The sequence below is a fragment of the Mobula birostris genome, chromosome 12, assembly GCF_030028105.1.
Source record: "Mobula birostris isolate sMobBir1 chromosome 12, sMobBir1.hap1, whole genome shotgun sequence".
In the NCBI taxonomy this organism is placed as follows: domain Eukaryota; kingdom Metazoa; phylum Chordata; class Chondrichthyes; order Myliobatiformes; family Myliobatidae; genus Mobula; species Mobula birostris.
Genome location: NC_092381.1, coordinates 3908238 through 3923310, shown reverse-complemented (window position 1 = coordinate 3923310; position 15073 = coordinate 3908238). Strand labels below are relative to the sequence as shown.

At 43.6% G+C, this 15073-nt stretch overlaps 1 protein-coding gene across 3 annotated transcripts in view; it reads right to left on the bottom strand.

Moving 5' to 3' along the window:
• Nucleotides 1-15073, bottom strand: part of rabggtb (Rab geranylgeranyltransferase subunit beta) — an 85746-nt gene that overhangs the window by 5556 nt on the left and 65117 nt on the right. For all 3 annotated transcript variants that reach the window (XM_072274568.1, XM_072274570.1, XM_072274569.1), the window contains 3 exons: nt 13073-13125; nt 6956-7066; nt 3672-3797 (listed from right to left, as the gene is read on the bottom strand). In XM_072274568.1, coding sequence (XP_072130669.1) covers nt 3672-3797; nt 6956-7066; nt 13073-13125 — 290 coding nt within the window. The remainder of the gene's footprint in view (nt 1-3671; nt 3798-6955; nt 7067-13072; nt 13126-15073) is intronic.

Below are 15073 nucleotides of genomic sequence, written 5' to 3'. Positions count from 1 at the left end.
GAGTCTCTGGCTGAATGTACTTCTGTGCCCACCCAGTACATTATGTAGTGCATGGGAGACATTGTCCAAGATGGCATGCAACTTGGACAGCATCCTCTTTTCAGACACCACCGTCAGAGAGTCCAGTTCCATCCCCACAACATCACTGGCCTTATGAATGAGTTTATTGACTCTGTTGGTGTCTGCTACCCTCAGTCTGCTGCCTCAGCACACAACAGCAAATATGATCGCACTGGCCACCACAGACTCGTAGAACATCCTCAGCATCGTCCGGCAGATGTTAAAGGACCTCAGTCTCCTCAGGAAATAGAGACGGCTCTGACCCTTCTTGTAGACAGCCTCAGTGTTCTTTGACCAGTCCAGTTTATTGTCAATTTGTATCCACAGGTATTTGTAATCCTCCACCATGTCCACACTGACCCCCTGGATGGAAACAGGGGTCACCGGTACCTTAGCTCTCCTCAGGTCTACCACCAGCTCCTTAGTCTTTTTCACATTAAGCTGCAGATAATTCTGCTCACACCATGTTTCCTACTGTAGCCCTGTACTCAGCCTCATCTCCCTTGCTGATGCATCCAACTATGGCACAGTCATCCGAAAACTTCTGAAGATGACAAGACTCTGTGCAGTAGTTGAAGTCCGAGGTGTAAATGGTGAAGAGAAAGGGAGACAAGACAGTCCCCTGTGGAGCCCCAGTGCTGCTGATCACTCTGTCGGACACACAGTGTTGTAAGCACACGTACTGTGGTCTGCCAGTAAGGTAATCAAGAATCCATGATACCAGGGAAGCATCCACCTGCATCACTGTCAGCTTCTCCCCCAGCAGAGCAGGGCGGATGGTGTTGAACACACTGGAGAAGTCAAAAAACATGACCCTCACAGTACTCGCTGGCTTGTCCAGGTGGGCGTAGACACAGTTCAGCAGGTGGACGATGGCATCCTCAACTCCTAGTCGGGGCTGGTAGGCGAACTGGAGGGGATCTAAGTGTGGCCTGACCATAGGCCGGAGCAGCTCCAGAGCAATTAAATTTCATATACACAAATACAGAATTCATAAGGATACTTATTATAAATCAAAATAAGGTAGCACAAAATTTTGAAAGGGATAGATAAGATAGAAGTAGGAAAGTTGTTTCCATTGGTAGGTGAGAGGAGAAACTGTTTTTCCCAGAAAGTGGTGAATCTGTGGAATTCTCTGCCCAGGGAAGCAGTTGAGGCTTCTTCACTAAATATATTTAAGAAACAGTTAGATAGGTGTTTACATAGTAAGGGAATTAAGGATTATGGGGAAAAGGCAGGTAGATGGAGCTGAGTTTACGGACAGATCAGCCATGATCTTATTGAATGGCGGGGTAGGCTCAATGGGCCGGATGGCCCACTCCTGCTCCTATTTCTTACGTTCTTTATCATCAAGGACCCACACCACCAAGGTTTAGGAACAGTTATTACCCCTCAATCATCAAGTTCTTGAACCACAGGGAATAACTTCACTCAGCCCAACACTGAACTATTCCCAAATCCATGTGACTTGCTTTCAAGGACTCTTCATCTCATGGTCTGGATAATTATTGCTTACTTATTACTATTTTTATATTTACACAGCTTGTTGATTTTTGCACATGGGTTGTTTGTCCATCTTGTTGGGTGCAGTCTTTCATTGATTCTATGACATTTCTTTGTGTTTACTGTGAATGTCCACAAGAAAATGAATCTCAGGGTTGCAGAAGGTGATGTGTAACACCCTGGGCAAGATTTCTACTGTTGTGCTGTGAAGTATTTTTATTTTAGCAATTTTCTGTAACTGTAGCGTGTCCTGCTAATAAGAGTGTTTTCGCTTTGGCTAAAGAAGCCATGTTGCCCAACTTAGGAATGTTGTGTCAGCCAATCAGGACGATCTGGGTACGTGTTGTAACTTTCTGTCCAGTGGGATGCGAGAGTAGATTCTAGACAGCTGGACAGGATGAGATTTCTGAAGGACAGTAGTCCGGTTTGGGGTCTTTCGGCAGGAGCAGTGGAGCGAAACACGAGGTGAAGATACCGCTGAATGCAGTTCGAAGGAGAGACCCTGTTGTAAGGAGAGCTTTGTGAAGATGAATGGTTCCAAGAAGGAAGTGCCAGTACTCCTGAGACAGCCAATTTGTTTGAAATGGTCTTCAAGGGAAGTTCCAACTGTGGCTGCTGTCTTTCACACAGAATGTGGGTTCAGCTGAGTAAAGCCATACACCCGACTACTACAGAAATGAGCTCCAATGTTTATGTGCACTCTGGACTGGTTTAACTGTAATGGGCCCTTTGATTTTTCTGTTTCTTCCTGTTAACTGTTCGATGAAGTTGAAAATTGGTAAATATCCTTCCTTTATAACTGGATGTTGGTGTCATTTGTTGGTGACCGTTAATTGTGTATGGGGCAGTATTTACAATCTATGTTCCTCTCCGGAACATTCCAGCTTTCCCGTTTGATTGAATCCCAAATTATACCGATCCTAGACGTATATTGCCTATGAAAGGTGGCCTTCTCACCACTGAGTCTTGTGTCATTAGTAGAGCTAGCTAACGAGCCAACTTTGTATGCGAGTGAAGCGGGAAGGTTGCATACAGTACTCGAAAACTTATACAAATGTAATGTTGGGAGCATTCTGACTGGCTGCATCATCATCTGGTATGTGGGGGATACTGCACAAGATCGAAATAAGTTGCAGAAACTTGTAAAGTTAGCCAGCTCCACCATGGGTACTAGCTTCTGTAGTATCCGAGACATTTTCAAGGAGCTTAGAAAGATGGCATCCGCATTAAGGATCCTCACCATCCAGGACATGCCCACTGCTCACTGTTACCATTGGAAAGGAAGCACAGAAGCCTAAAGTCACACACTCAATGATTCAGGAACAGCTTCATCACCTCTGCCATCCGACTGCTAAATGGACATTGTCCCCATGAATGCTACCTCACTACTTCTTTTGTTTTTTTTTGCGCTACTTATTTTAACATAACTATTTAATAGACATACATATATTTACCTAAAGTAACTCAGTTTTTTTCCTCTATATTTATCAAATATTTTATTGTACTGCTACTGTAAAGTTAGTTGACAAATTTCACGACATTTCCCAGTGCTATTAATTCTGATTTTGTGCAAAAGTCCTAGGCACCCTAGATTTTTTATATGTTTTCAGATGATATGACCTCCACAGTGACCTTATCTCAACATCGAGATTGTCTGTGATTACCTGGAGGGACAGAGGCAAAGTCTGCAGAACTGTGGCAAGTTCTCCAAGATACTTGGGACAACCTACCAACTAATATTCTTATAAAAAATAGACAACAGTGTACCTAAGAGAATTGATGCAGTTTTGAAGTCAAAGGGTAATCACGCCAACATTGATTTGATTTAGTTTTTTAATGTTTACTTGCTCTTTAGAGTAATTTTTTTTGATAAGTAGAAACTTTTCATTTCATTACTTTTGAAAGGACCATCGTTTTTTATTTTTTTTAACATGTGCCTTAGACGTTTGCACAGTACTATATGTACTTTGATAATAAATTTACTCTGCACTTTGCTGTTTGTGGGACTTCTGAATGTGCACATTCCAAAGAAATACATAATCAGATATTTTTGCAAGGAAAGTAGATGAAATACGCAGATCTACATCAGAGCCACTGGTATTCGGTACCTTCTCAGGTCGTCCGTTAAGGCCTCCGGAGGGTAACTGCCGTTCACAGAGCCACCAACCAAGTAGATCCGCGTTGACGTGGTGCAACTGGCCTGTGATAGCAAGAAATCCTGTGCAGCAATAGATCTAGGAAGGGACAACACAAGCTTTCACTGACCAGTTCGTGTATTGGAGGAAATGACCACACAAGAATACATCCAAATTCTACACCATCTTCCCTTAATTACAGGGAACTACATACATTCATTATATTCAAGCATAGTTTATCATGTCAGTCCATGGCCTCCTTTACTGCACGTTGAGATCACTCTCAAGTTGAAGGAACAACACCTCATATTCTGTCTAGGTAGCCTCCAAACTGATGACATGAACATTGATCTCTCTTCGTAATTTTTTCCCTTCCTCCTACCCTCTTCATTTCTCTAGTCTAGCCTCTTCCCTCTTTTCCTCACCTGCCTATTACCTGCCTCTGGGTCCCCTCCTCCTTCCCTTTCTCCCCTGGTCCACTCTCCTTTCCTATCAGATTCCTCCTTCTTCAGGCCTTTACCTTTAGCACCTATCACCTTCCAGCTTCTTACTTCATTCCCTATCCCCACTTACCTGGCTTCACCTATCACCTTCTAGCTTGTACTCATTCCTCTCCCCCTCCCCCCCCCAACTTCTTATTCTGGCAGCTTCTCTCTTCCTTTGCATTCTTGATGAAGGGTCTCAGCCCGAAACATTGACTGTTTATTCATTTCCATTAACGTTGCCTGACCTACCAACTTACTCTATCATTTTTTGTGCGTTACTCTGGATTTCCAGCATCTTGTGTTTATAGCTTATCAACGTTCAGAAACGAAAGGTACAGATGGAAGTAGAAAGTGCAGCATAATTTATGTTGGAATAGACCAGAACTGACTGTATTTACAGTGGACTACCCTCGGCTTACATCGGGTTTTCAGAGCTATATTCCAAAAGTTCCACTCCCCTTCCCTTGCATGCCCACCAACTCCCCGGGTGCTGGTTTTGACCATGGGGTCATGGGCACTCACTTTTCAAAAACAACGCCTGGCCTGCTTCCAGCATTTTCTGTCAGAATTTCAAACTCCCCTTCAATTTCTGTTCGCATTTGACAAAGAAAGGTATGGCCACATTATTGGGGCTAAATTGCAAACCACCCAATAGTTCCAGTGATTTAGAGGAACAAATTTGTAGAAAGATCGCAGACTCTTGCAAGAAACATAAGCTTCTTCCAGTAGGTGATTTTAACTTTGTAAAGTGACCAGATGAGATAGTTTATCAAACATGTTGAGCGAAGTTTCCTTCATCAGTACGTAGAAGTCGTAACGAGTGTGTGTGATACTGGATCTACCATTAGGGCATGAAACGGGGGAAGGTGACAGAAGTTTTTGTGGAGGGAACACTTTGCATCCAGCGAACACAATGCCATTGGTTTCAAAGTAAATATTCTAAAGGATAGGCCCGGTCCACAGGTTGAGATTGTAAATTGGAGAATTTTTATGGTATCAGAAATGATCTAGCAAGTGTGGATTGGGGCAGGTTGTTTTCTGACAAGGAAAAGTGGGAGGCCTACAAATGTGAAATTTTGAGAGTACAAAGCTTGTATGTACCTGTCAGAATAAAGAGTAAACATAACAAATATTGGTAATGTTAGTTTTCAAGAGACATTGAGGGCAAGATTAAGTGAAAAAAAGAGGTGCAGAGCAAGTAGAGGCAGGTAGGAATAATTGAGGTGCTTATGGAGAATAAGAATTGCAAATGAACACTTAAGAAAGAAAATCAGTAGGGCTAAAAGAAGGCATGTAGGTGCTCTAGCAGAGAAGGTGAAGGAGAATTCTAAGGGATTCTACAGATATGTTAAGAGTAAAAAGGTTGCAAGGCAGAAAAGTGGACCCCTTTTGGATCAGAATGGCAATGCATATATGGAGACAAAACAGATTGGGGAGATCTTAAATAATTTTTTGCATCTATATTTACTCAGGAGCAGGACACAGAGTCTATAGAAGTGAAGCAAAGTGCCATCAACTTCATGGAGCTTGTACAGATTACAGTGACCATACTAATACCATGAGACATAGGAAAAGAAATGAGGCCATCTGACCCATTGAGTCTGCTTCGCCATTCATTATGGCTGAACTTTTCTCCCCCTCCTTAGTACCAGTAACCAGTACGTCTTTGGATTGTGGGAGGAAACTCGTGCAGTCATAGGAAGGAATGAACAAACTTGCTTACAGAGGACGCAGGTATTGAACTCTGAACTCCAATGCCCAAGCTGTAATAGCTTGGTGCTAACCTCTGTGCTACCGTGACGCTCAATGGGTAGATATAACCAGGTGGGCAGGGTGATCAATTTTGCTAATTACAGGCCAACTAGTTCTTTTCACTGTTTGTCCAGCATGCTAAAGTTCAGCATGAATACTGCAGAGTTTCAATGATTAAAAACCGTGTTGACCATAAGACCATAAGACATAGGAGCAGAATTAGCCTATTCGGCCCATCAAGTTTTCTCTGACTGGTTAATTCTTAGATTAGACTGTTTAATTGATACTTTCTTTGCAGTTTAACAATTGCTTATATTTAATCTGCTTATATTTTATATAATTACTTATATACAAGTAACTGCTAACTATACTATCTGGTGGCTATAGTACTGTATGTATATGCAAGTTTAATATGCCTGAGTCTAGTGCAGAGGTTCCCAAATTTTTTACATGCAATGGACCAATCCCAATAAGTAAGGTATCTGTGGACCCCAGGTTGGGAATTCCTAATCTTACTATCTCTTCTTTCAATTAGTCCTGACGAAGGGTCTCGGCACGAAACGTCAACTGTACTTCTTCCTATAGATGCTGCCTGGCCTGCTGCGTTCCACCAGCATTTTGTGTGTGTTGCTTGAATTTCCAGCATCTGCAGATTTTCTCATGTTTGCGTTTTGAACTCCTAATCTAGCGGTTACACGAAGTATAATTCTGGAGAGCTCTGGAATCTTATTTGTACTGTGTTATTTGAATAATATTTTTCTAACTGATTAATTAGCTATAGATTTGAATGGAATTTTGCTCATCTCTGTGGTATAAAAATAGCTGACTACAAGGCAGCACCGTCTTAGCTCCTTTGTTTCTCTGTGCAAAATAGCGCTCTCTCACTGCACAATTTTCTTTTGTTCTATCAACAATTGTGAAGCAACAAGTTTTGTTCCTCTTTCCTGTCTTCTGAAAGAACCTCCAATTCAAACATCAGAATCCACCAGCCGATTCCTTTGAAGCCAAACACCAACTTGCCTGTCCCGCATGAGATTCGGAACCAGGTCTACATCCAAATCCTCCATCGAAGTTCATGCAGGATAAGACAAACTCTGCTGCTGAATTTAGATTAATGGCATCGAGTCTTCCCTGAAAAACAAAATCAAGCACAGGTGTTACTGTCAAAACTCAAAGGCAACAATAGTGACTTCAAACACAGCACATTTACCACTAAATAGTCAAATTCTATCAATTCTCCATCAACTCTGATCAATCTAATGAAGGACAAAGACAAGAAAATCTGCAGAACACACAAAATACTGAAGGAACTCAGCAGTCCAGGCAGCATCTATCGGAAAAGAGTACAGTAGGAGCTTCTGGCTGAGACTCTTCATCAGGACCCTTCACCAGTCCTGATGAAGGGTTTCAGCCCAAAACATCAACTGTACTCTTTTTCCATACATGCTGTCTGGCCTGCTGAATTCCTCCAACACTTCATGTGTGTTGCTTGGTTTTCCAGCATCTGCAGATTTTCTGGTTTGTGAAAATCTGCAGATGCTGGCAATCCAAGCAACACACGCAAAATGTTATATAAAAGATAGAACATAGAACATAGAATAGTACAGCACATTACAGGCCCTTCGGCCCACAATGTTGTGCCAACCCTCAAACCCCGCCTCCCATATAAGCCCCCACCTTAAATTCCTCCATATACCTGTCCAGTAGTCTCTTAAACTTCACTAGTGTATCTGCCTCCACCACTGACTCAGGTAGTGCATTCCACACACCAACCACTCTCTGAGTAAAAACCCCTTCCTCTAATATCCCCCTTGAACTTCCCACCCCTTACCTTAAAGCCATGTCCTCTTGTATTGAGCAGTGGTGCCCTGGGGAAGAGGCACTGGCTATCCACTCTATCTATTCCTCTTATTATCTTGCACACCTCTATCATGTCTCCTCTCATCCTCCTTCTCTCCAGAGTAAAGCCCTAGCTCCCTTAATCTCTGATCATAATGCATACCCTTTAAACCAGGCAGCATCCTGGTAAATCTCCTCTGTACCCTTTCCAATGCTTCCACATCCTTCCTATAGTGAGGCGACCAGAACTGGACACAGTACTCCCAAGTGTGGCCTAACCAGAGTTTTATAGAGCTGCATCATTACATCGAGACTCTTAAACTCTATCCCCCGACTTATGAAAGCTAAAACCCCATAAGCTTTCTTAACTACCCTATCTACCTGTGAGGCAACTTTCAGGGATCTGTGGACATGTACCCCCAGATCCCTCTGCTCCTCCACACTACCAAGTATCCTGTCATTTACTTTGTACTCTGCCTTGGAGTTTGTCCTTCCAAAGTGTACCACCTCACACTTCTCTGGGTTGAATTCCATCTGCCACTTCTCAGCCCACTTCTGCATCCTATCAATGTCTCTCTGCAATCTTCAACAATCCTCTACACTATCCACAACATCACCAACCTTTGTGTCGTCTGCAAACTTGCCAACCCACCCCTCTACCCCCACACTCAGGCCGTTAATAAAAATCACAAAAAGTAGAGGTCCCAGAACAGATCCTTGTAGGACACCACTAGTCACAATCCTCCAATCTGAATGTACTCCCTCCACCACAACCCTCTGCCTTCTGCAGGCAAGCCAATTCTGAATCCACCTGGCCAAACTTCCCTGGATCCCATGCTTTCTGACTTTCTGAATAGGCCTATTGTGTGGAACCTTGTCAAATGCCTTACTAATATCTATATAGATCACATCCACTGCATTACCCTCATCCATATGTCTGGTCACCTCCTCAAAGAACTCTATCAGGCTTGTTAGACACGATCTGCCCTTCACAAAGCCATGCTGACTGTCCCTGATCAGACCATGATTCTCTAAATGCCCAGAGATCCTATCTCTAAGAATCTTTTCCAACAGCTTTCCCACCACAGACGTAAGGCTCACTGGTCTATAATTACCCAGACTATCCCTACTACCTTTTTGAACAAGGGGACAACATTTGCCTCCCTCCAATCTTCCGGTACCATTCCCGTGGACAATGAGGACATAAAGGTCCTAGCCAGAGGCTCAGCAATCTCTTCCCTCGCCTCGTGGAGCAGCCTCGGGAATATTCCGTCAGGCCCCGGGGACTTATCCGTCCTAATGTATTTTAACAACTCCAACACCTCCTCTCCCTTAATATCAACATGCTCCAGAACATCAACCTCACTCATATTGTCTTCACAATCATCAAGTTCCCTCTCGGAGAGGGCAGGAAAATTTTTAATTGGGGAAGGGCAAATTATGAGGCTATAAGGCTAGAACTTGTGGGTGTGAATTGGGATGTGTTTTTGCAGGGAAATGTACTATGGACATGTGGTTGATGTTTAGAGATCTCTTGCAGGATGTTGGGGATAAATTCGTCCCGGTGAAGAAGATTTAAAAATTTTCCTGTTCTCTCTGATCCTATCCTTTTCCATGATAATGCTAAAGGCCAGGGAGCAGTGGTCACTGTCCCCCAGATGCTCACCCACTGAGAGATCTGTGACCTGACCCGGTTCGTTACCTAATACTAGATCTAGTATGGCATTCCCCCTAGTCGGCCTGTCTACATACTGTGACAGGAATCCGTCCTGGACACACTTAACAAACTCTGCCCCATCTAAACCCTTGGAACTAATCAGGTGCCAATCAATATTAGGGAAGTTAAAGTCACCCATGATAACAATCCTGTTATTTTTGCACCTTTCCAAAATCTGCCTCCCAATCTGCTCGTCTGTATCTCTGCTGCTACCAAGGGGCCTATAGAATACCCCCAATAGAGTAACTGCTCCCCGCCTGTTCCTGACTTCCACCCATACTGACTCAAAAGAGGATCCTGCTACATTACCCACTCTTTCTGTAGCTGTAATAGTATCCCTGACCAGTAATGCCACCACTCCTCCCCTTTTCCTCCCTCTCTATCCCTGTTAAAGCACTGAAATCCAGGAATATTGAGAATCCATTCCTGCCCTGGTGCCAGCCAAGTCTCTGTAATGGGCACTACATCATAATTCCATGTATGTATCCAAGCTCTCAGTTCATCACCTTTGTTCCTGATGCTTCTTACATTGAGGTACACACACTTCAGCCCTTCTACCTTACTGTCTTTACACCGTTTATTCTGCTTCTCTTTCCTCAAAGCCTCTCTGTATGTTAGATCTGGCTTTACTCCATGCACTTCTTTCACTGCTCTATCGCTCCGGGTCCCATCCCCTTCGCAAATTAGTTTAAACCCTCCCGAACCATGCTAGCAAACCTACCTGCATAAAAAAGAGAGAGATATCAATCAAGAAAGGAGAGGGTGGTGTCGGAAAAGGACCAGGTAAATTTGAGGGCAGGCTGGAAGTTGAAGGCAAAGTTGGTGGTCGACGAGCTCAGTGTGAGTACAGGGTTCAAGATGTCCCAATGCAGTCTTTGATGTAGTGACAGAAAAGCTGAGGAGTGATAGGCATTTTGTGTGTGTTGCTCAGTCTAATGAAGGGTCATTGACTAAAATGTTAAATCTGCCTCACATCCTTAACATTCAGGAAAACTCATCAATGCCTTTATTTTCAGAGAAGGCTGAAGACAGCTGGACTATGCACAACCTTGCTCGCGTCATTCTACAGATGCACAGTAGAGAGAATCCCAACAAGATGCATGGTACAGAAACTGCAATGTGGAAAGCTCTTCAACTGGTAGTCCAAACTGCCCAACACATCGTACGCACCTACCTACTTACCATCAATGACGTATATAGAAAGGTGCCACAAAAAGGGCCAGTAACATCATGAAGGATCCTACCCACCCTGCTTTGGACTGTTTGTCCCACTCCCTTCAGGGAGGAGGCTACGTAGCACCCACTCCAGGACCATCAGCCTCAAAAACAGTTACTTTCCCCAAGCAGTAAGGCTGATCAACACCTGCACCCATCTGTACCACACCCCCAGCCACCACTACTTTAACATTTCCTGTCAGTCACTTTATGTACAGACATTCCTGTGCCTGGCTTCACTTTATGGACACACAATAATTCTATGTATATATGCTACCTTATGTATTTATATCGATTGTGCTTTTTGTGCTGCATCGGATCCAGAGTAACAATTGTTATGTTCTCCTTTACATTTGTGCACGTGCACTAAAAATGACATTAAACCATCTTGAATCTCAACTCTATTTCTCTGCCCATATCTGACTGTATTTTGGGCTTCACTTTGCACTGGTTTTACACTCAACAACTCCAGACATTGCAGGAATCCAGCCCAGAATCTGCAGGCCGTTACAACAGCTCACTGTACCTTGTAGCACCCATGTGGAGGCATTGCGTATATTTAAAGAGGAGGTTGATAAGTTCTTGATTAGTAAGGTTGTGTTGAAGTGTATGGTCTGGCACAGGAAAGGGTAGCATCTCTGGTGAAGGGGCTTGTCATGTTTATTCTGGGGCAGCTTGCTCAACTTTGGTCCCACCCAGACACTCAGCTCTCACCTCTGGCTCGAAGTAGCTGTTTGCATGTGACAGTGGCCACACCAGGTGAGGGTACCAGCAGACCTCATACTCCAGTAAGACAGGGACATGCTTGTCCTAGCATGCAAATTCAGCTCTGGCAGTCTGGGCTGATGAGATCAAAAGTGAGGTCCAATTGCTTGAGAGGAAGTTCTGCAACACTCCAGGGAGAGCGAAGGACATGGTGAGGCATGGAAATAGTCATGGTCATCCACTGCAACCAAGGAAGACCCCAGTTGTGAGAAATACTCATACTACTAGAGCCAGACTTCAGGTGTCATAACTAGAACCGCCCCAATGCTTTTCCACTTTAAAAACTCTCCCACACAAAGTTTCCTGTCATCGTCCCGATACAACGTACAACCAATAAGTAAAGGTGTCAGAGGATATGGGGAGAAGGAAAGTGATGGGATGACAGGGAAAATAAATAAGCCATGATGGAATGGCAGAGCAGATTCAGTGGGCTGAACAGCTTAATTCTGCTACCATGTCTTATGTCAAGCCATCACGACCCACAGTGATATTCTCTTTTAGACGGCCATCATCTGAATCATGCCATCTTCTTGCAGCTACCATTGGGCAAGAGGTATAGAAGCCTTTAGTCCCACATCATTAGGTTCAGGAACAGCTACTTCCCTTCAACCAACCGGGAAAATCCTAATTACCGCAATTTAACAACACTATCACTACTTTGTACTAATATGTTTTTTTGGCTCAAACTTTGTTAATTTTTTGTAAAGATTATGTGTAATTTATGTTTGTTGTGTGAACACTGCCTGTGATACTGCCACAAGTAAGATTTTCATTGCACCTGTACACACATGTACATGTGACTCCACTATGGATGGTCCCAGGCCCGGCTACGAAAAAACAGTTGGGTATGGGTCTAGCGACCCTATCTTGTAAAAACCCAGTGCTAGAGAAACACCAATAAAAGCTCCAAAGACCTCATCCCTGGGAGAGGAAGGATCATCATTTAGAAGTTGGATTACACCTAGATAAACTTGAAGAAATGGCCCAGGACAGAGGACTCTGGTGAGCCGCCGTCGTGGCCAATGCCCCAGTAAGGATGATGGGCTTAAGAAGAAGAATACATTAACCACATGTACATGTGCAGATAACTATAAGCTCAACTTTGACTGAAACTGAACATCCAGGAAGCTTTTTTTGAAGTCTTCTTGACACAACATTTCCTTCAACCTAAGTGGATTGTCTTACTATACTTATCCTACCAACATTAACAGCCCCTCCACTCCAACACTCGCCCCTCAGCATACTTACAAAATGCTAATTTATTTAATTGTATTTTTATTTAGAGATACAGCATAGTATCCGGCCCTTCCAGCTCAACGAGCCTGTGCCACCTAATTACACCCATGTGACCAATTAACCTATTAACCGGTAAGTCCTTGGAATGTGGGAGGAAACAGAGCACGGGAAGGAACCCCACGCAGTCACAGGAAGAAAGTACAAATTCATTACAGAATTGAACCCGAGTTGCTGAACATTATGCTAACCTTAAAGCTAACATACCACCCTAGCATAACAATTCTGTAATTATGATACAGGCCAGTCTGTATTTAATCTGTACAGTGACATTATAAATGAGGCATTGCAATAGATCATATTCTTACCAGAAGAGCGAGCGTTGCTACAGCACAGAAGGAGAATCTGGTGTCAATTTCACCTGGAATGGACAAGAATGTTTTCAGTGGCATGAAAAAATATGTTCAATCCCTGGTCTTAAGCACAGCAGGGGAAAAAAGAAACTGCTTGTGATTAATGTCCAACTCTTGCTTTAGACAGACAACCTGCCTTTGAAGGAAGTGAATGTGCACTGAAACCCTGAAAGGGTGAGCGCTGGAGGTGATTCAGATCACAAACAAAGTAAAAGGATAATGCTTTGGTTCAGTAATGGTGTGCCTGGTCCTGAGCAACACTTTATTGGCAGGGGGAAGCCAACCTGCTCATCAGATCAACAGAGTGGGCTAGGAACAGGGAAGCTCATTGCCTGTCCAACATGGTGGGGGCTGCAACGTGAAGCTGACCCGTCAACTCAGAGTCCTGCAGTAACGATGTGTGGCAGACAGGAAGGATCTACAATGTGTAGTCAAAACTGACCAACGCATTGCCGGTACCAGCCTACTCACCATCAAAAACATATACACAGAAAGGTGCCGGAAAAGGGCCAGTAACATCATGGAAGATGACACCCACCATGCTCGTGAACTGTGTGTCCCACTCCCATTAGGGAGGAGACTATGTAGCATCCACACCAGGACCACCAGACTCAAGAACAGTTACTTTCCCCAAGCAGTGAGGCTGATCAACACCTCCACCCACTAACCCACCCCTCCACACCCCCAACCACCACTACTTTATCATTTCCTGTCAGTCACCTTATGTACAGACACTCCTGTACGTAGCGTCACTTTATGGACACACAATCATTTTATGTACATAAGCTATCTTATGTATTTATTTTTTTTTCATATTATTACTGTGTTATTTATCTCCGAGTATTTTGCATCAGATTCGGACTAACAATTATTTTGTCTTCCTTTACACTTGTGTACAGGAAGTGACATTAAACAATCTTGAAGAGATTTTAAAAAAAGATCAAAGATTCATTTAGTATCAAAATACACAACTCTGAAATTCTTCTTCTCCAGATAGCCATGAAACCAAGAAAGAAAAGAATGGCAGCATTATCATCAACCCCCAAACCTCTCCTCCCTACGCCAAAAAAAGAACAAAAGAATAGACACACCGACCCCCCACAAAAAAATGAGAAAGATCAGGTGAAAAACACAGAACATAATAAAACAATAAAACTGAAAAAATGTCTGTTGTGCAAGTCCATATCCAAAATGCAGAAAACCTGGGTAACATTCTCCAGGCACAGTGGCAGGCCTTCCCCTCTCCAGATAACTCAAATCTCACGATGACAGCTCAGGGACTGAAAAGAGCTTAATTAAGAGATAAGGATTTTAATACGTGGATTTTAGCATGGTCTTCTGGGAAGGAAATCTGCCATCCTTTGTGACTCCAAGCTCAGCAATGGAGATGACTTTAACCTGCGCTCACCCATCCATCTTCCCCCTCACCTGGTCTCATCTATCATTTGTCAGCTTCTACTCCTTCCCCTTGCCCCAACTTATTCTGGCATGGGTTCCTCCAATATTTTGTACATGTTGCTCATAAATGGAGATGACTCTTACCTGCACTCAGTGGGTGACAATAAATCTTAACTTATCAAACCCAATAGTCCCTCTCCCCAATCCTGTATGTACAACCCCTCCCCCCCAGCATCTTACTCTGCTCTCTCGTCACTTGTTAAATTATTCAATTTGCTGTGGCGTTTTGCCTCCACCGATCCTTCAAATTCAAGTTCAAGTTTAACCACAGCCAAACGAAACAGGTCTAGGCCAAGTCCCCAAGTGTCAGGTCCTGTAGATTGACGGTGCATGGATGTTGCTGGCAAGAACAAGCCCACAGCAGTCCACAGACAAACGCAATCCAGCCTGTCTTCCACCAAGCAAACACTGGAAAGCAGCACCGATGAAAGGGATCAGCCCTCAACCCAGCATGGATGCCATGCTACACTGCCTCTCCTGTGCTCCAAAACCGAAAAG